Source organism: Protopterus annectens, chromosome 1.part0 (assembly GCF_019279795.1).
Source record: "Protopterus annectens isolate FY-2018-M chromosome 1.part0, PAN1.0, whole genome shotgun sequence".
Taxonomy (NCBI): Eukaryota; Metazoa; Chordata; order Ceratodontiformes; family Protopteridae; genus Protopterus; species Protopterus annectens.
The window spans coordinates 73,387,619-73,410,495 of NC_056725.1; the positions used below are offsets into that span (position 1 = coordinate 73,387,619).

Consider the following 22,877-nt stretch of genomic DNA (forward strand, 5'->3'; position numbering starts at 1 on the left):
AGGGAACCATATGTGTGATGTGTGGTATATGCAAGGTCTAAAGGCTTTGGTATACTGGCCAGACGTTATGCTCTCCTTGACAAGAAATCTCTACTTTAAAGAGTACTGCAGCAGCTAAGAAAAGGACATCAACTGTCATAGTATGATTTTACACAACTGAACTTCTAGAATCTTGAATAAAGGGTACTTAGCAGACTACTATCCGTAGGTTGTGCTCTCTGTCATAGAAACTTCATACACTTCTGAGTTTGGTATTCCACAGGAAATGAGGTCCATAAACCAGGTCCATACTTAGAGAAAATACTTTCACTTGATTTGATGGGAAGCATTCGCTGGAGAAGAGTAGGAGCCCCATTGCTATGCTTAAAGAATAAAAGAAGCATGAACAGTAGGAGTATTGGTGGTGCTTGTTGGGTGAGGGGGGCAACTGTTTGGGCAAGTAATGTTGAGTGTGTACACTACAGTTTGTTGCAATTGCTGTTTTGAGACCTGAACGTTTGCAGTGCTCTCACTGTACACCATTGCAGTAAGCAGGGTATTGATGGCAGTAGAATTTGTAGATCTTATTTTTCCCGCATATGCCTTCATACAGAAGTTGTCAAGCATATTCAGAGGTAGCAACTGCAGTGACTTGCTGCCTTCACATTATTATGGTCCAGTACTGCAAAAAGTCAGGGCTTTTCTAGTAAGCCAAGAAATACACTTGCTGTTGAACCTAACTTTGCTGTCTTAAGCTGGGGTTTGGAGACCCTTGTGATTAGCCGCAAAGATTAGTTGTGGATGACTGGAAGGAATTATGTCTGCAATTAATCAAAAAAGTTGTCAAGCATGAATAGCTTGCTCATTAAGTGCATGTTTATACTTAGTACCAGTGTTTCTCCAGCCCCAAGATCAGAGTGTTTTGCCAGAGGCATGCAGTTTTTAGCTTCTTGTATGTCTCAGTATTGTACACTTGGGTATGAAGTACATTATACACATTGTATGTAGTAAACACCAGTCTGTATTTTATATTACTGCCGTGTGCATCTTCAGTATGTTGAACAGTTCACCTGTTTTTTTTCCCCCAACATTAAATAACGTGCATGGCCATATGCTGTCTACTGAGCACCACCCCCAACTACCACTATGTCTGTATCTGTCTGAGATTTAGTTTTATCACGTAAATTCATGACATTTTGAACACTTTTGCAATCAAAACAGAACACTGAAGCTTCGTAAAGGATTGAATGCAACATGTGCATCTTCCATCTTTACCAGCTGGTGTGGATGAAGGCCTCTGCATTAGTCACATAATGTAGCTGTAGAACAGCTGCTGATTATTTCCATGCTGTATTACTATAAGCTGTTATGTTTCATGTCCTGGAATGTAAAGGATACATAAATTACAAATGAATCCATGCATGCACTTTAGCTGTGTGGTAGAATTTGTGAGTACTTGTGCGAAATTCTTTTAAAATGGTCAAACAGTATTTGAGATTGGATGCCTGGTAGGGGAAGTGGAAGATAAGGGCACTGTTATAGAAGTCTGTAATTCATACTGGTTGAAGAGAAATGAACAGTATTAGAGTATAAAAGGCTGTTTAGAATATTGTGTCATGTGAATTCCTGACGTGATGCATTAGAATTAATACTATGTTTGCTTTATGTTTTGAAGGTATTCCACCTCCTCCTGGACCTCCACCTCCCCCTGGACCTCCTCCACCCCCTGGACCACCTCCGCCTCCAAGTCATTCTGGCCCGTCGACAGGAGCTCCTCCTCCACCTGGTCCTCCCCCTCCTCCCCCTCTCCCTGACATCTCTGGAGGTGAAGGAGGAGGTGGTGGTGGAGGTGGGTTAGCTGCAGCTCTTGCTGGTGCCAAACTTCGAAAAGTTGCCAAGGTAAGGCTTTACCTTTTCAGTACTGTATATGAAGAATTTGTTGCTCTAAATCAGAAGAAAAGATATTTTGAGGTGACAAATCAGTGATCAAAATTTAACCAGATGTTCTTCATTCCACATTGCTGCAGTCCTAACCATTGGGTAGTCCGCTGTCCAGTCGGCCCGAATACCAAAGTATATGGCTGACGTCGGTCAAGGCGCATTAGACTGATGTCAGGACGTCAGGGTACTAATGCGCATGACCGACGTCATATCCTCAGTCTTTTTTGCCGCATGGTCCGATGCAGAAGCAGTTTTGCGAGTGCAGGTTGGCGTTCTGAAATATTTCCGAAGTCGGGAGTTTCAGACCGAATCAAAGTTGGCTAAGTACCCCGTTGGGGAACATTTTGTTTTTTTCTTGCCTCAGTATTTAACCGGATGTCAGAAAAAGTGAATAACTGTATTTCTTGTGGGAAGCAGATACCTCATAGGGATTACCATACTTTGTGTATACCTTGTTTAGGGCCTGAGCACGACGTTGTTGGTTGCCGCTCTTGTGCTAGATTTAACAAACGCACTATTAAGAGAAGGTTAGACTGTGCCAGGTTAGTGTTTGGGAAGCGTTGTAATTATAAAATGCCGTCGGATGCTCCGAAAGCGCAAGGACAAAACAGCAAAGCCTACGGTTGATGAACCGGCAGTCCCGGATGTCGGTTCTTTAGAAGGCTCAGTGGAGCCAGAGGTTTTGCCAGGAGTTTCTTTGGAGTCTCAGGCAGAGACTTTACTGTTACAGGATGTGCCTTCTCAGGAGGTAGGCCAGGCTGAGGGGGCTTCTCAGGTAACTGTTCTTCCCTCTCTTCCCAAGGTAGTTAGAGCCTCTCCTTCTGTTTCCAAAACTTCTTTGAGAGGTAGGCCAAGTTTAGCTTCAGTGTCTCCTAGCACTTCAGGTTCTGTGCCTAAGAAACATATGCTTAAAATGGCAGAAGATTTAATTACTATGATTAGAGGCTCTATGCCACAAGCTGATAAGAGGCCTAGGGTGGAACCTGAGTTTGAAAGTTTTGAACAGTGTTCAGAGGCTTCTGAGTCTTCTGCGGAAGACTTGCAGGAGTATCCTCCTTATTCTGATTCTGATGTGGATGATTCCACTCCTACAGCTTCTCCTCCTGAGGATTTCTCATTTTCAGAGACTCTGCATTCCATGAGGGAGCACTTTAAATGGGAAGGCCAAGATTACTCTGATTCCAGGAAAAGGCTTAGGGAATTCTTATTTTACCCCAGCATAGGCCTTTAGCTATACCTCCTGTGTTGAATGTGGTGGAAGATGTTTTGCAGAGGCATCCCTGAACCCTGATTCTTTGCCTCCTGCCCTGTTAAACCTGATAGGTACTATAGGGTGCCTGAAGCTCATAAGTATCTGTTTAAGAGTCCTAGGGCAGACCCGAAACTGTTTCTCAGGGGCCTAAAGGTGTTAAGGCCTCTGTTGTTAAAAATCCTGTTCCCACTGATAAAGAGGCTAGGGCTTTGGATAGGTGGGGAAAGAAAGTATATACTTCTTCCACTTTAGCCATGAGGCGTTGAATTGTCAGTTTCACATGCTAAAATATCAAAATTATCTCCTTTCACAATTGAAATCTAAGGTGGATGCTTTGGCGGAAGGTATAGAGTGTAAAGAGTTGCTGGATTTAGTTCATGTGTCTGAACAAGTGGGTAAGCATTCTTTGCAATGTGGTTTTGATGCTGTGCAGGCCTCCTCGAGGGTGGCTGCCACTAGTTCTGTTCTTCGCAGGCATGCCTGGTTGAGGGATCAGAATTTAGCAGAGCATGTTAAGACTAGGATTTTGGATGCTCCTTTACAGTCTGATGTGTTATTTGGTTCGCCTGTGGAAGCAGTTTTAAAGAAAATGGAGGACAAAGCTAAGTCTATGCAAACTGTTAAAGATTTTTGCAGGTGCAGCCACCGTTTAGTAGAAATTGGCCTACTAAGGGATGGACATATCCTGCTTATGATTCCCAGTCTAGGGGTAGGTCTAGGCGTGGTAGGGGCAGAGCTCAAGGTTCTTTTAGGCCTAGAACAGGGGTTCACCTGCTCAGACTTCTGGTGAGGGCAGGGGTCAGTCCTTTCGTAAACAGACCCAATGACCTGCCTTTTCAGCTGCCAGTAGATTCTCGCCTGGCAGCTCCTTTGGGAGGAAGACTGTCTCTTTTCAAAGAAAATTGGGATTTAATCACTCAAGACAGATGGGTGTTGGATATCATTCACCACGGTTACAGGTTTTATTTCCATACATTGCCCCTTTCAAAGGCATGCCAGACGCCCTCCACAAAGGAAAGAGGCTCACAAGCAAATTTCTCTGTTACTCCAAATAGGGGCCATTCAGCCAGTCCCTGTACCAGAAAGGGGCCTAGGATTTTATTCTCGCCTGTTCCTAGTACCAAAGAAGGGGAACACGTGGAGACCAATTTTGGATTTATCTATCCTCAACACTTATCTGGACATTCCCAAGTTCAAGATGTTGACGTTACAACAGCTTTTACCTCTGCTGGGCAAAGATCATTGGATGGTAACTTTAGATCTCAAGGAAGCTTACCTTCATGTGCCTATAAGACTAAGTTGCAGGAAGTATCTGCGTTTTCGAGCTGGAAATTCTCATTATCAGTTCTCTGCATTGCCCTTTGGCTTATCTACTGCCCAGAGTATTCACAAAGGTTCTGGCTCCAGTGATAGCTTACTTCAGGTTAAAAGGAATTCAAATCTATCCTTACTTGGACGACTGCCTGATTCTGGCTCAAGAAAAGGAAGACCTTCTACAGCATCTGGAATATGTCATAGCAGTGCTAAGATGCCTAGGGTATTCTGTGAACGAAATAAAGTCCAGTCTAGTACCCTCTCAAGACATGTGCTTTCTGGGTGTGAGACTGAATACAGCAGCCCAGATGGCCTTTTTAACCCCGGACAAACAGAATCTTTCCAGTTACTTCCATCAACTATCTCTTCAGTCCGGGCTGACTGCAAGGACAGTCCTTCAAGCCTTAGGGTTCATGGCATCTTGTATTCTGGTGCTTCCCAATGCCAAACTGCATATGAGGAAGCTACAATGGTATCTCAAAATGTATGGACACAGCACTGCCAGGATTTGGACACTGTCATTCAAATAATACCTTGCATTCAAAAGGAATTTTTGTGGTGGGCTCAGGAATGTCACCTAAACAAGGGACTCTCTGTGACCCGGCCAGAGGCGAGTCAGATTCTAACGACAGATGCCTCAGACATTGCTTGGGAGCTCATCTAAATGGAAAGTGGATACAAGACAAGTGGCCTGCCAGACTACAGCATCTACATATCAACATGAAAGAGATGTTAGCAGTCCAGTTTGCATTAATGGCTTTCAAGGAGTTACTTCTTCCAGGGCAGGTGTTGATTCTAACAGACAACACAACTGTCATGTGGTACATCAACAAACAAGGGGAACACATTCTTACCCATTGTGCAGGCAAGCAATGATTTTATGGGAGACTGCGCTCAGCTTGCAACTAACTCTTCAGGCAAGGTTTCTGCCGGGAGCACAGAACTCCTTAGCAGATGTGTTAAGCAGACAAATCATGGATCCTGGAAACTGGATCTTCATGTATTTCAAAAGTTGACAGTGTCCTGGGGAACTCCAGACATAGATCTGTTCGCTTCTCCACTAAACCACCAGCTGCCAAAGTTTTGCACAAAGAGGTTTCATCACACAGCTTGGAAAGTGGATGCTCTTTCTTTCAGTTGGAAAAATCTTCATGTGTATGCTTCCACCTCTGCCTCTTCTTCCAAAGGTGCTTCTAAAGGTCAGACAAGACAAGCCAAGGATGATTTTAATAGCTCCAGATTGGGCACTGGTACCCATTATTGAGGAGTCTGGTAAAGAAGCCTCCATGGCCTTTACCCTTGATTCCACACCTGTTGTCCCAGAGAGATGGTCACCTGCTCAATGTCAAGCTTCACTCTCTTCATCTAACAGCCTGGCATATTCTGTTTTGAAAGACAGCAGGTCTCAACTTCCTCAACAAGTTTTAAATGTGATTATGGAAGCCAGGAGACCTAGTACAAGGAAAGTGAAAAATGGAAGAGATTTTTATTTTGGAGTGCAGCAAACAATTTGGAGATTTCTGAGCCAAATTTGAGTGTGGCTCTTCAATATCTTACTGAGTTACTGGACAAAGGTTTGTCTTTCTCTTCCATTAAGATTCATGCTGCAGCAATTTCAGCTCACTATGATTGTGACCCACCATTGTTTTCGCATCCTTTGTTCAAGCAGTTTCTTAGAGGGCAAGGAATATAAGAAGACTCCTGCTTGGGATCTCAATTTTGTGTTGGAAAACTTACTCTACAACCTTTTGAGCCTGCTACTGCTGACTTGAAATACTTGTCATGGAAGACTGCTTTCTTGTTGGCTATTACTTCTGCAAGAAGGGTGTCTGAGTTGCAGGCCCTTATGGCAGTAGAGCCCTTTTGATTTTCCATAAGGATAGGGTATCATTAATCCTTCCTTTATGCCTAAGGTGGTTTCTAGTGTGGCTTTAAACCAAACTATTCATTTGCCTACTTTCTATGCAGATCCCCAAAATAAGGGGAAAGATTTTGCACACTTTAGATGTACATAGGCAGTTGCGTTATTATTTAAGCAGGACTAAGGATTTCAGGCAGTCTCAGCAATTGTTTGTTTCTTTTGCTTTGAGTTCTCAGGGCAAGCCTGTGTCTAAGCAAACTATTTCTAAGTGGATTGGGTTTTGCATTTCATTTTGTTACTCCCATCATGGCAAGGAGATTCCAGCTGGGATTAGGCCTCATTCCACTAGGGCTACTGCCACTTCAACAGCATTTCTAAGGGGTGGCAACTAAGGATATTTTGGAGGCAGCTACTTGGAGTTCAGTGCATACTTTCTCTAAGCATTACCACCTTCCTCTCTACTCTAAATCTAGGGCTGGTTTTGCCACAGCTATTTTGCAAGGCATGTTGACAGCTCCTGCTTCCTTATGATTTGCCAGCCTCCCTTACCTCTGCTTTGGGATTCTACCCAATGGTTAGGACTGCAGCAATGTGGAATGAAGAACATAGTACAGTTTTGTACCTACCATAAATGTAGATGTTGATCCACATTGCTGCAGTCCCTCCTTCCCTCTGTGTTTAGGGGTGGTGGTGTGGGCTAATATATATATATATATATATTCTTGTACATTTGTATATATTGTATATATGTTTGATGCAGGGCTTTTTGGTGTTTTGGTTTGGGCCTTGTCTTTTTAGGGTCTTCTGACATCTGGGGCAAGAAAAGACTGAGGATATGACGTTGGTCATGCGCATTAGTACCCTGGCGCCCTGACATCAGTCTAATCATATACTTTGGTATTCCGACTGGACAGCGGACTACCCAATGGTTAGGACTGCAGCAATGTGGATCCTCGAACATCTACATTTATGGTAGGTACAAAACTGTACTTTTTGCAATTGGCTTGCATTTTAATTTGTTGGTATTTTAAAAAACTTTTTTTTTTTGACAAGAATCTCTTTCTAAGCCATGTTTAGTTATCATTTTCAGAGTGAAGGGAAGATGGGATTAACTAGTTTGGCAGAACTATAAGTTGCTGGTTCCCCAGCTGTACCTAGAAAGAAGAAATTCACCTACCAAGGTATCCTTGCTATTATCATGGACTCAAGCTACACCTCAGCTGACAGTGGGTGAACCTTCAGTGGCCATTGATTATTCATCCACTTTCTCCTCTCTCTCTCTCTGGTTTACTGTATTGTTGTCCTTTTGGACATCACAGTCCAGAGGCCAGCCACGTCCTCTTCAGCTGTTCAATGAATAGTGAATATGGGCATGGGAGAACCATCTTTCCTTTGTTTTCAAAACATCCCAGGAGATCCCTTTCAGGGAAGCTGGGGCAAGAGACAGACCAGGCAGACGTCCCTCCTTTGAGTCAGACTTCTTCCATTGGAACACCTGTTAAGAAAAACAACAAATGATTAACAGTGCTAATCTGAAAAAGTTGACGCCCCTTCCCTGGCCCCAGTAATCAAGGAGCCTCAATCCTCACTACTAACACCAGTGAGGGACGTATACACTGGGAGGATGACCAATACACACATAGTAAAGTGCACTTTCCCTTAAGAGCACACAGAGATCACATTCAGTCTGGGGCTGTTTTTTCCCTCTCTCTCTCCAGATCCCCAATAAGACTCCCCACTTGCACAGCTATACAGTTCACATCTGAGCCAAGTGGTCAAGCCAGACCCTCAAGCACCCTCTATCCAACCAGTGCCTCATGTCCCTGCCCAAGTAGCTGACACACGCACACACTTTGAGATTTGATTTATATATAAACAGACACACTTCTGGGGAAGGCTGGCACAGGTTCTGTAGCTATGCCCAGACTATACAGCACCAACCACCCTTATCAGCTACTCTAAGGCCCTTATAAAGGGTGACCAATTCTACTGTGTAATGTTACTGTTATTCAGATAGTGTGTCCAGGGCCAAGGCTATGTGAGTGGCCTGTACAGTGTTATCAAGTACATGCAAGTACACTTAAGAGCTTAAATATCTCTAAACAAATCTAGCCATAATTAAAATATTTAAATATATTTAATAATTAATAAGACAATACTCAGTAACCCAACACAGTGACAACAGAGTTCAGAATCTCAGGAAATACTTTAAAATAACATTGCAGGACAGTCTCACATAAATACAGAAAACATCTAGACTGATCTTACTATTTTCCTATCCATCTCTGAGAGATACTATGATCTAAGTCTTACAGAGCAAGGACAAGTGTTAGTGAGATGTTTACAGGTCCAGAACAAGATACAAAATGCACAGACATTCTCTCTGAGATGGTTCTTAAATTACTAGCAAACATTTCTGCTGGGTCATCTCAGATTACATCATACTTGTCAACTCTGCTTTTAGTTTCCAGGCCAACAGGAACTTGACACTTCAGTGTCAAGAATACTTATCTCTTATAAACTTGCCTGGAACTGGAAATCATAAAACTGTTGAACACCTTTACATTTGAAACCTGCAATTATCTCTGCTTCCAGACAATGGGGAAGCCTACAACTCTAGACATTGTGTCTTCTTTGAGCGGAAACAGACGAGTCATAAACAATTTCCACTTATTTTCTTAGAGTTTGCAAGTCAACTCTGTATATTCCATCCCTTACCATCAACACATACATTTGCATAGGCATGTAGTTTGTACACATTTCTTCTTTTCCAGCAGGGTGTACTGTGGTTATAGTCTTAAAGCTCAGTACAGGACATGTAGCTTTCTTACATTTCTAAGGCAAGCATACAAATCATATTACTATTCACAAATGACGGACTTGTTTACAGAATTCTAGCTGGCTAGGTAGCAGCCTTCACAGAAGTAATTACAGTTAAGAAAGAGAAGTTTCTTACCTTGACAAGGCAGATATAAGAGGCAATGAGTACTGGTGCACAGAAGCCATTACAAGTGGGCATCCCTGTAAAGTAATTCCTGAGAAAATTGGTTCTGATGATTCTGACTTTGACAGAGTTCTGCTTACTGCCAGCCCTGCAGGACTTTTTCAGTGTCTGTAATAATTCTGATACCCAGCCATCAGTGCCTAGAAAAGCAGTTAATCTGTTTAGGGTACCTCAGGCTAGTACACTTCTATTCTCTCACCTTAGATCTGATTTAGCACAATTTCAACTGTTTCATGCTGGCAGCAGGTTGGTCTTTAACACAAATTTTCCGTTGGTGATAGGAAGGTAATATTTTGGACTGTATAGTTAAGAAAATGTTTTTTTTCTTCCATTTGAAGCATGAATCGTCAGGTATGCATGTGGAAATTTGTGCTTTTGTCATATGGACAGTCTGAGAGAACTGGCTACCACTCTTCCTACAGAAGAAAGCTCTTTTTTAACCAAACTGTTTCTACCCCATCCCAGGTTTCCAAACCTGTTTTGAAGAGTGTTGTATTGTGTAGATACTATGTCTAGGTCCACTGCTACTATTACAGTTTTTAGAAGATATGGTTTGGTACGTAACAAGAATTTTGCTGATGAGGTAAAGTTTGAAACCTTGGATTCTGCTTTAGATAATGAAGTATTGCTGGGATGTCCTTCAAGAATGCAACTGCAGTCCTGACATATGAGTTGTCCTGCCTCAGGCAGCCCCTCGGTCGGCCGGATTCCAAAGTCTGATTCCGGCGTCGACTGATGTCGCCTCTTCCCCGACGTCAGAGCGGCTGGGGTATAAAAGCATCAGCCGACGCCATCTTCAGTCTTTCTTGCCGCGCAGTGCCCGAAGCAGAAGCAGTTCGCAAGTGCCGGTCGGCCAGCTCTTGTGTTTTCAGTTACCGAAGTCATCAAAAAGCTAAGTACCCCGTTGGGGAACCTTTTCTTGCCTCAGCCGATGTCAGATAAAACTGCAAAAGTTAATAATTGTTTGTCTTGTGGTAAACAAATACCTCATAAGGACTTCCATTCTTACTGCCTTCCCTGCCTGGGCCCAGACCACGACGTCTCGGCCTGTGCTGCCTGTGCTTGCTTCAATAAGTGCACTCTCAGGCGCCGGGCAGAATTTGCTGAAGACTTTTTTTGGGAAAATTTCTCCTATATCATGCCGTCGGAACAACGGACAACACATTTCCAAAAAACGGAAGGACCAGGACTGACATTCTCGGCCCGTGACTTCCACCGACGCCACGCCAAAGCCTACCGCGAGCGCATCGGTCTCTTAGGAGGCAGTAATTCAACCGCTCCAGACCAACGACACCGCTTTACCGCACACTTCGGTCCCGGAGGTTACTCCGGTGCCGGTTGTTGTTTTTCCTCCTGATACCGAAGCCCAGGATTTACCTGACACCATACCGGTGGATAAAGTTACTCCAGCACATGGGGCAGCTAGGCCTCCAGTCTCTGTCCATCAAGGCCTACACACATGCTAAGGCTGCCAGCCAGGCTAAGGCTCACCCTCCTAAATCTTTTTCCCAGGGTTCCACTTCTGATAAACAGATCATGACTTTAGCTGCAGATCTAATTTCTTTAATCAGAGGCTCTCAGGCACATCCAGACAGAGGTTCTCAGCCGCCTGCAGATAAAAGGCCTAGTGTTGAGCAGACAGATACCCTTTCCTCAGATGAAGCCTCTGGGGACTCAGACCATTCAGATTCCCAGGAAGAATTCTTCCAGGCCTACGAGGATTCTGATGCTGATGAATCCATTCCCTCTGCCTCTCCTCCAGAGGATATTTATTTCGGGGAAATTCTCTATTCCATGAGAGAGCATTTTCAGTGGCAGTGCCAGGATTTCTCTGACTCCAGAAAAAGGCTACGTACTTTCCTTAAGTTACCCCAGCACAGGCCTTTAGCTATTCCTCCAGTGTTGGATGTCCTGGATGATGTGTACTCAGACTCCAGTACTTCTCCTGATTCTCTCTCTCCTGCTCCTGTCAAACCAGACAGAGATACTACAGGGTTCCTGAAACTCATAAGCATCTCTTTAAGGCCCACTCTGTGGATCTAGAAACTATTTCTCAGGGGCCCAAAGGAGTGGCCACCTCCACGGCCAAAAACCCTTTGCCCGCAGACAGGGAATCTAGGTCCTTGGAGAGATGGGGCAAAAAAGTTTATACCTCAACCACCCTTGCCATGAGGGCACTTAACTGTCTTTTTCATATGTTTCAGTATCAGGATTTCTTGATGGATGATTTGCAGAAAAAGTTAGCCTCTCCTGAGCCTTTAGATAGAAAGGCCTTGCAGGATTTGGTTCATAATACTCAGCAGGTTAGCAATCATTTTCTTCAGTGTGGTTATGATGCATTGGAAGCTTCATGTAGGGCAGCTATGACAGGGGCCGTCATACGTAGACATGCTTGGTTGAAAGAACAGGCATTGCCAGATCATGTTAAAGTAAAGATCCTAGATGCACCTCTGGAAAAGCAGAAGCTATTTGGTGCTAATGCACAGGATGTGTTGAAATCTATTGAGGAAAAGGCTAAATCAGTACAAATAGTCAAAGATTTCCTCCAGGTTCAGCAGGAATTGGCCTTCAAAGAATTGGTCCTTTCCAGACACTGACAAGTTCCAAAGGGGAAAAAACAAGCGTGCTCGAGGTAGAGGGCAATACCGAGGCTCCTACAGGGGCCGCCAATGGCAACCAACTAATCAGAGAAGTGGCGCAGGGACTTCTACTGCTCCACAGGGACAATCACAATGACTTGACTATGACACTGCCGACCAAGGCTCAAAGAGAAGCACCTTTAGGCGGAAAATTCCTTATTTTCAAAGAATTGGCACGTTTTATCAAAGGACAAATGGATTCTGGACATAATAGACAAAGGTTACAGGTTCCACTTCCATACCTTACCAACAAGACATGCCAAACCTGCCACAAAATCAAAGGGCAGAGGCACTGATGCAAGTTTCAAACCTGTTACAAATCAAAGCAGTAGAAAAGGTTCCTCCTCAGGAACAAGGCCAGGGATTCTACTCAAGACTGTTCCTTGTTCCAAGAAAAGAAAAGCAATGGAGACCTATACTGGACTTGTCCGCTCTAAACACTTTTCTCATTGTGCCAAAATTCAAAATGCTGACGTTACAGCAACTTCTTCCCATGCTGGGCAAGGGGTCTTGGCTGATTACTCTGGACCTCAAGGAGGCATACCTGCATGTCCCAATCAGACACAGTTGCAGAAGATACCTCAGATTTCTTGCAGGGTCAGAGCATTATCAATTCTCAGCATTGCCGTTTGGCTTATCTGCTGCGCCCAGAGTATTCACGAAATGCCTGGCATCAGTAGTTGCACATTGCAGACTCCAGGGGATACAAATATACCCTTACCTGGACGACTGCCTTATACAAGCGGATAGCAAACTAGCCTTGATAAGGAACTTGGACTATGTCATACACTTACTACAGGCTTTGGGATACACCGTCAACATTCAAAAATCAAGACTACTGCCATCCCAACAAATAATTTTTCTAGGAGCCAAACTGGACACAAACGACTTTCCTCACAGAAGAAAAACAAGAACAATTACCAGATTACTTCAAAAGCCTAGCAAAGCTCACCCAGATGACTGCAAGGAAAATCCTGCAGGCCCTGGGTTTCATGGCATCTTGCATTCTTCTGATTCCACTGGCAAGACTACACATGAGAAAACTACAATGGTACCTAAAAAGTTTATGGTCTCAGCACAGCCACAACTTAGAAGAAATTATACCACTCATTCCATGTCTTCAAAAGGAATTTTTGTGGTGGGCTCAAGCAAGTCAATTAAACAAAGGCATGTCTTTCAACAAACCTCAAGCAAGTCAAACCATTACAACAGACGCCTCAGATCATGGATGGGGGGCGCACATGGAGGGCAGATGCATTCAAGGGCAATGGGCTCCCCAGGAAATGCATCTGCACATAAATCAAAAAGAGATGTTGGCAGTGATTCATGCAATCGAGACCTTCGGAAAATTTCTTCAGCAAGGTCATCTGCTAATAAAGACAGACAACACCACTGTCATGTGGTACATAAACAAACAGGGAGGCACTCATTCTTACCCCCTCTGCAGACTAACAATGACTCTTTGGGAAAAGTCCCTGAAACTGAACATACAGTTGCAAACCCAGTTTGTTCCAGGCAAGGACAATGTTCTGGCGGATAGTCTAAGCAGAAACATTTTGGACCCGCACGAATGGATGCTGCATCCAGACATTTTTTCACAAATAACTCCTGCATGGGGAAGGCCGGACATAGATCTCTTTGCCTCTCACCTCAATCCTCATCTGAAGAAGTTCTGTTCGAGGACACACCATCCTCAAGCCTGGAGAATGGATGCTCTCTCCTTCAGCTGGAATTCTCTGACAATCTATGCATTCCCACCTCTACCATTAATGACCAAGGTGTTACTGAAGATCAAAGCAGAACAACCGAAGGGTATTTTGATAGCTCCAGACTGGCCAAGGCAGCATTGGTATCCATTACTAAGGAGCATATCTCGCACCAAGCCGTGGCCCCTGCCTCAATGGCCTTTGCTTCTAACTCAGCACAGTTACAGGACTGTTCATCCCAACCTGCAAACTTTGCAGCTGACAGCTTGGAGGGTTCCATGACTTCTACCCATATCTCTCTCTCCAAAAAAGTTCAAGAGATCTTAATGGAAGCACGCAGACCTTCCACCAGAAAAACTTATTCAGCCAAATGGAAGAGATTCATCATCTGGAATGCCAACAAGGGTCAGGATGCATCAGTAATGAACATGCCACAGATACTAGAATACTTGGCAGAAATGTTTCATAGTGGCCTTTCATATTCTTCCATAAAAATACACACCAGCAATCTCAGCAAAATACAACTGTGACCCACCTGTGTTTTCACATCCTTTGCTAAGACAGTTTCTAAGAGGGATAAAGAATATCAAACCTCCCAGGAAACCACCAATGCCTGCATGGGTCCTCAACTTCGTCTTGGAAAAATTAACTCTTCCTCCTTTTGAGCCAGCAGCATCTTCAGAAATTCAGTTTCTCTCCTGGAAAACAGTTTTCCTGTTGGCAGTTACCTCAGCAAGATGAGTCTCGGAGATACAGGCCCTTATGGCAGGTACCTCCAGTCCTCATTTTTCATCAGGACAGAGTTTCTTTAAGAACCAATCCTTCATTCATGCCAAAAGTGATATCCAGGGTCTCTAAATCAAGCAGTTCACCTGCCTACTTTCTTTCCCAATCCTCAAAATAAAGGAGAAAAGCTGCTGCACACTTTGGACATACACAGACAATTACGCTACTACTTGGACAGAACAAAGGCCAACAGAAAGTCTGACCAACTATTTGTAGCTTACGCTGCTGGAGTGCAAGGAAAGGCAATTTCCAAACAAACAATTTCAAAATGGATTGGACACTGCATCAGGTTCTGTTACTCTTTCCATGGAAAAGGTGTGCCAGCCAATATCAGGCCACACTCCACCAGAGCTATAGCCACCTCCACAGCCTTTCTAAGAGGGGTGGCTACAAAGGACATTCTAGAAGCTGCTACATGGAGCTCCGTGCATACATTTTCCAAGCACTACAACCTGCCTTTATACTCCAGATCCCGAGCAGGCTTTGCTTCGGCAGTCCTGCAGGGCATTTTAGCTACACCATCCTTTTCTTAGAACCTACCACCCCCAGCTTTGCTATGGTATTCAACCCATATGTCAGGACTGCAGTTGCATTCTTGAAGGACATAGTACAGTTTTGTACCTACCATAAATGTAGATGTCCGATAGATATGCAACTGCAGTCAGGTTTTACCCTCCCTTGTACCCCTCTGTAATTTACTTTTTTGGGTCCACTACCCCTTTTCCAACTTAGCTGGGGATAGCATTTACGGTGTATCTGTTTATTACTATTGTGCATGTCTGGAATTTTATCCATTCTCTAAATTTTAGCCTTCCTTGGAGGGCACCTGGCATCTGAGGCAAGAAACACTGAAGAAGATGGCGTTGGCTGATGCTTTTATACCCCAGCCGCTCTGACGTCGGGGAAGAGGCGACATCAGCCGATGCCGGACCCAGACTTTGGAATCCGGCCGACCGAGGAGCTGCCTGAGGCAGGACAACCCATATGTCAGGACTGCAGTTGCATATCTATTGGACATCTACGTTTATGGTAGGTACAAAACTGTACTTCTGCTGTCTAGGTTCTCCAAAAGTATGAAAGAAGGAAATTGATTCAAGGAGTTTGAGTTTTGTTATATTTTTATTTCTGCATCTCAGTACTAATCTGTAGGCCTGCCTCTTTCACAAAAAACTGAATAAGCAAAATCGTCCTTTTTCCTGGCAAATAGTGCTAAAAGGAGGTGGCTAGAGGGAAATTGCAAGAAACTGGTCATTTCAGATAAATGGACAGGGTAATAGTAAAGAATAATTTTACCAGCATGATTTCCCCTATTTTCTTTTTCTCTCCTCTCTGAAACTGCCCCACAAACTGGTCCTCCATACCCCTGTTTCATAATATTCCTGGGTGCAAAAAATGCAGGAAGATTAGAGGTGGCACTTCATACAAAAACCTCCTTTCAGGGGAATTCCTCCCTTCCCTCGGAACCAAACAGAATTGTTTTCCTCAGGGTCTTCAATCTTAACACACCCAATAACTCACATAATTGGTACTCACAAGTCAAGGAAGTAAAAAGTTGTATTCCAGAGTATTTCTGGTACCAAGAAAGAAGCCTCTTGGAGACCAGTACTAAGCATTGCCTTTCTAAATCTGTATGTGAAAGCACCAAAATTCAAAATGTTCACCTTACAGTACCTGTTACTTGCCATTCCTCCACTGAGTTTCTTGGCAACAGATTTAAAATATGCTCATCACATTCTCATAGCCACAGGCTTCAGGAAATTTCTAAGGTTTTCTGTTTCTAGGTCACAATTCCAGTTCTGTGAATTACCCTTTGGTTTATGTACTGCTCCAAGGGTGTTAATGAAATGCCTAACTCCTGTCATAGCCCATTGCAGACTAGATAGGATTCCTTATTTAGATGACTTTCTTATCTTTACAGTGCCTTTATCCAGATATCAAGAGCCATTAACTTGGGTTATATCTCTTGACCAAGCTGTGCTACCAGATAAATACTATCAGTCTCACTGGATTGTGGTGCTGGGCTGCCTTCCAGACACTACTTTTCTAAAGGACTTTTTGACTTGAGATGAATTTTCATCTGGAATGTCTCTTGATGGACACCAATCAGTGTCAGACCTCAGCAAGATAATTCCTCAGAATCCTAGGGTTTGTGTTTTCTGTAATTCTCAGCATTCCTCTACCAGGTTACAAATGAAAAATATAAGTGGTAAGAGAAAAAAAATGGATCATTTGCATTGTCTGGAGTATCGCATTCCAGTTATGGCTTTATAAGAAGGGAACTGCACCAGTGGAGACTGTGATTCATATGAACCCAGGTCTTCCCTTCTCTGTCTAGACCATAAACCAGTCTCTTACCACAAATGTTTCAGAATTTGCTTTGGGAGCATTCCCCATGGGGTGTGAAGGTGCAAGGCCTGTGAAGTCTTCCAGGCAGATCAAAGCACATTAATATAAATGACGCCCTGATCCATGCCTCAGTCTCTGTCACCTATAGCCTTCAAGACGTCTTCAAGTGATTAGACAGTACCACAGTCATGTGATAGTGAACAAGAAAGGTACTCGTTCATTCCCCCTATATAGGCTGGCTGTGATGACTTGTGAGTTAGCTCTCCAGCATTCCTTAACCCCTCAACCATCTTAGATTCTATCAGAGCAAAACATCATTGCAGACAAGCTGAGCAGGACAGACTCTCATGGAAATCAAACAAGGGGATCATCTAGAACCTGATCCATTTATGGGGAACACCTCAAGTAGATCTGTTCACCTCCTTTCAGAACAGAAAACAAAACAAAATTTTCTAGGGCTCTTTGCTAGCAAGCATGGAAAAACAGGTGAATTTTCATTCCTTTGGAAGGAAGTGTTCCATTATACCATTTCCAGCCTATCCACTGATAGCCACCTAAAGTACATCTTGAAAAAGAAAAGTACGTACATTTTTTCTCTGCTAACTGAATTTTTGTATTGCTTCTGCAATGTTCTATATGGCTATAACAACACTCTGCCTGTGCATTCTAAATATTAACATAGCTTATTCCATAGTGAGTAGCAATCACTATTTTTAAACTGTCATTTGAGTGTTTCTAAGCTAAAAAGTTAGGAAACAGCTCACATTAAGATCTACCATACAGGCTTTATCAATCACTAGTGTACTTGCACTGTTTAGAATTGTGCTACTGTTTGCTAGCTCCTTCCCATGTAAACATGGCTTGTATTTCCTTTCTTCCCTCAGATAGAATATCCATATTGTAATATTACTCGGTGTAGTTGTGAATTGATAAACTGATGTACTCAAAGCAGAAGCCATTTCAATACCATTCTGTTATTAATTCAAGTTAAATGTCTGTTTTAGGCTGGGTACTGCTCTGTTTTCACGAACCAGGACATAGATTACTGAATCAGCTCCTATTTTTTCCTGTAACATTATCTCCTGTGTTTCCCTTTTTTTTTTTTTTTTTCCCAGTTTCTGCCTTACGTTCTTCATCCAGTCCCATTCAGCCAAAGGGGGCTACACACTCTTAAATATACAACAGTTATCAAGCCACCGAAGCTACCTTTCTACTGCTGAGTAGGTAATCCAAAGCTTCTTGAGCTACCTTTCTGCACCCTGTGCTGCAGTTTTAAATATGTTTTCTTTACCTGTGCCATGGCGTGCACAAATCCACGAGGGTGCTTAGTTTTTCTTCCTCCTTGCTTAGTGTTTAGCTGTCCTGCCCCCCCCCCCAAAAGACCTGCTGGTTAAACTATCCTCTGTTGTTTAGTTACAATGTTTTGAAGTAGCGCTGTATGTTTAAATTATTTGATTGGACCGTTTTTGGTATTTTGAGTATCCGCTCATTTTTTGCTATGAATTAGTGCCTTAACGTCTGGGTAAATAGCTAGCAATAAGGCCGTAATGTCTGCAAGCCCTGTTTACATACTGCAACCTTGGGTCATATCTCGTAAAAACTGATTGTTCAATTGCTTGCTGTCTGCTGTCATGGCTCTTCCCCACTCAGTTTGCCCTTTCTCTGCTTGGGCTCACTCTGCTGCCCTACCCTACTCCCAATTCCGACCCACCCCCACTACTACTACTCACCTTATAGGTACAAAACAACCATGCCCCTAACAATCCCTCCAATCAACTTCATCTACTCCCTCTGTATAAATAAACACAAAGGAGCCCAGTCCGACCAACACTGGAGACTGCAAACTGCTATCAACCACACACCAAACGAATTTTACCTAGGTTTCGTCTTTTATTTTCAGACTTCTTCAGAACAATGAAATGATAAAACCAACAACAGCTTTAAATACTCTCAAACTAATTAAGCACAGCATCACATGCACATTAATACAACCTGAGCATACAATATTACTTCTAAAAACCATTAACATACAAAAGAATTTTAATCCAAAAAATATATGAAAAATATGAAAAAGTATGAAAAAATAAATGAACTCTACACATTCTTTCAAATATGAAAAAAAAATATATATGTAAAACTACATATTAAAAACGTGTGTGTGTGTGTATATATATATATATATATATATATATATATATATATATATATATATATATATAAATACAAAAATGTATAGTCCTGACAAATACACATATATGTATACAATTATAAATACATGTGTATATATATTAAAAACTACAACACACAATAAACTAAATTTCTCACCCTAAGATGTGCCTTAACTTTAAAATTGGAGCAATGCTAATATAATCATTATTTTATTTATTTATTTATTTTATTTTACATTTGTTGACCGGGCTAGTCTAACTGGATATATGTCCATTTTCAGTAAAGGCCCGGGGAGATAAGCTCCAAACAGTTAAAAGAAATTCACATCAAAGTAATACATGCTTAAAAAGCAGATACATGTATAGTAAAAGAGAAAAAGAGATAAAGATAATATCTGTTTACATATTATTAAAGTATATAATTGCAGTACATTTGACATTGATTAGTACAAGTACAGTTATTAGTAGACATTCAAATAGAATAAAAGCAAAATGTACATGTAATACATCTAGTAGTAAAATGATTTTTTTTTTTTCCCCCCCGAGGAAACACTGTGCATCTAATCTTAACTGCCACTTCATCTCACTGATGTCAAGATGAACATCCAAAATAGCCCCTTGGCCATCTTTAACCGTATTCTGTATCACACAAAATTTAAATTAATGCCCACTATGCAATTCAATGTGCCTAATCAGTGCGTTGGTCCTTCTCATATGCTTAATGTCTGAAATATGCTCGCTGATTCTATCCCTAAAGGCCCTGCTGATTTTCCCAACATAAAATGCTGGACATTGACAACATTTAGCTACATAAACCACATTTTTTGTATGGCAATCATAATGACCATGTAATCTTATCAATGTACCAGCCACTAAAATCCTAGAATCTGTATGCATGATGTAATGGCACATACTGCATCTCCCACACTTAAAATTGCCCTTTGGCCTGTCAGTGGCATTTCGAGCAAGGAGTATTGAACACCTGTATACGGGTGATAGGTTAGTGAATGGGGACTTGTGAATATGATGGAGGTGATTGGAGTGTATTGGGGGCTATTGATAAGAGTTGGATGAGTAATGTTAATGGAGTTAAAGTATCTGACATTTATTTTATTACTGCTTACTCTTATGATGCTGAACATATTGTAAATATTGTGCTGAGAAATTGGAGGTTGTTCAAACTTGATAATTTAGTATGGGACAAATTAAGTAGTTTACCAAAATGTGTGTTTAAAAAGGGAAAGTCCTTTAAGCAGTTGTTGGAAAGGGGAGAGGTCCTTGCTCGAAATGCCACTGATAGGCCAAAGGGCAATTTTAAGTGTGGGAGATGCAGTATGTGCCATTACATCATGCATACAGATTATAGGATTTTAGTGGCTGGTACATTGATTACATGGTCATTATGATTGCCATACAAAAAATGTGGTTTATGTAGCTAAATGTTGTCAATGTCCAGCATTTTATGTTGGGAAAACCAGCAGGGCCTTTAGGGATAGAATCAGCGAGCATATTTCAGACATTAAGCATATGAGAAGGACCAACGCACTGGTTAGGCACATTGAATTGCATAGTGGGCATGAATTTAAATTTTGTGTGATACAGAATATGGTTAAAGATGGCCAAGGGGCTATTTTGGATGTTCAAGTGGCAGTTAAGATTAGATGCCATAGTGTTTCCTGGAATTAATGATTATATTAGCATTGCTCCAATTTTAAAGTTAAGGCACATATTAGGGTGAGAAATTTAGTTTATTGTGTGTTGTAGTTTAATATATATACATGTATTTATAATTGTATGCATATGTGTATTTGTCAGGACTATACATTTTTATGTATTTATATATATATATATATATATATATATATATATATATATATATACATGTTTTTAATATGTATTTTTACATATATATATATTTTTTCATATTTGAAAGAAGGTGTAGAGTTCATTTATTTTTTCATATTTTTTCATATATTTCATATATTTTTTGGATTAAAAATTCTTTTGTATGTTAATGGTTTTTAGAAGTAATATTGTATGCTTAGGTTGTATTAATTAATGTGTATGTGATGCTGTGCTTAATTAGTTTGAGAGTATTTAAAGCTGTTTGTTTTATCATTTCATTGTTCTGAAGAAGTCTGAAAATAAAAGATGAAACCTAGGTAAAATTCGTTTGGTGTGTGGTTGATAGCAGTTTGCAGTCTCCAGCGTTGGTCAGATTGGGCTCCTTTGTGTTTATTTGTCGGTGTTTTAGTCGTTTACTCCCTCTGTATACCATTTTCTGATATTCAGTTCTCTTACCCATGTATATAGCATAAAGACCCTATCGCAAAAGTTTACTTTTCTATTGCACACCCCAACACAGTCTACATAAAATACCTATATTTACTCATAAAACAGCCAGTTTGATACTACTGCACACATTCCTTCTCACTACTATATACCTAATTACATCTTGCCACAATTTACAAATTACCTACATTTACTCACCCACACTATCTACTGACACTAAAATGATGCTCCCACTCTCATTGTAATATTACACCTATACAACTCCCCCACATAACTATTCTCACTCAAATACATTCACGTACATACACCCCATACTTAGTATGCAAGTTGGTAAAATTACTTCCTAAACTCTCTCACTTATTTCTTTTCAAAATTTACCTACTCAAAGTAGTGCCATACATCCATTTCCAGATCCTCAACACACACCCTGTAGCACAAAAACGTTGCTATACTCCCACACAATAGCGCTGACCTTCTTATTAATAAGAATAATAGAAGCATCCTTAAAAGTCCAACACTTCTACACTAACCTCAATTTTTACTCCCCCAGTATTGCAGTAGTAACAAAGAACTGGCTAAAACCTAACTACTGGTTATAACATCCATAGACTCAACAGGAATCATAAACGTGGTGGTGGCATAGCTGTTGTATATAAAGGAGCACTAACTCTGGAACACTTTGACATACCTCCCCCCAGACATAGACAACTCTGAGCTACTAATCACCCGCCTCAAACTAAATTTTAACAAAAGCATCATAATCATAACAGCTTATATTCCCCATGGTAACAACCCCTCTTTAATTGAAAATATCCTTTTCAGAGCATCCTTCATATATAACCAAGAAACAATAATCTTAGTAGATTTTAACCTTGACTGGCTCACCTGCACCTGTGTCAACCCAACAAACTTTGTCAGCCTCTATGATTTCTTTTAAATAATTTGCTCCCCAACCGGAATAGACATATGGATTAACAAAAATTCCGTCCTAGATTGGATACTTACAAACCATCTCTATCTATGTTACTACTGTGGGTGTCTTCCAGGCACTCACTGACCACATGCAAACCTACCTTCCCAGGCAAAAAAAATGTCCGGCTAAGAATGTCGTATATAAATATATTTGCAGTGTAAAAAAAAAAAAAAAAACTTTTCCCCCTGAACCTTTAATACCCTACTAAAACACTGACTGGTCCCCTCTAAAATACCTACAGTTAGATGATGCTGTCAAATTCTTCAACAAAAAATTCCTTGATATCCTTAACATGGCCCCCCTCAGAAAAACCCATGTCAAATCAAAACCCATCCCATGGTTAACTAAAGAAATTGAACTACTTATGAAACAGAGACTGAGGTTGGTGTCTTTATCACTCAAACAAAAAACAAACCTCTCTCCATTGTTGTCAGCAGTTAAGAAACTAGGCCAAGAACAGTCGCATGACAAAAGAAAATACTACGTGAATATATAACAAAAACATCGAAACAAAGTAAAAAAAATTCTAGGCCACCAATAAACAAATCTTAAATCCTGAACAATGCACTATCCCAACCTCCTCCTAAATCAGTATTCTAACTACTAAAAAATTATA

At 41.5% G+C, this 22,877-nt stretch overlaps 1 protein-coding gene across 1 annotated transcript in view; it reads left to right on the plus strand.

Annotated features, from left to right (window-relative positions):
* LOC122800290 (vasodilator stimulated phosphoprotein) overlaps positions 1 to 22,877 on the plus strand; it is a 1,035,406-nt gene that overhangs the window by 721,661 nt on the left and 290,868 nt on the right. The window contains exon 8 of the mRNA XM_044073000.1: positions 1,655 to 1,878. Within this exon, the coding sequence (XP_043928935.1) occupies positions 1,655 to 1,878 (224 nt within the window). The remainder of the gene's footprint in view (positions 1 to 1,654; positions 1,879 to 22,877) is intronic.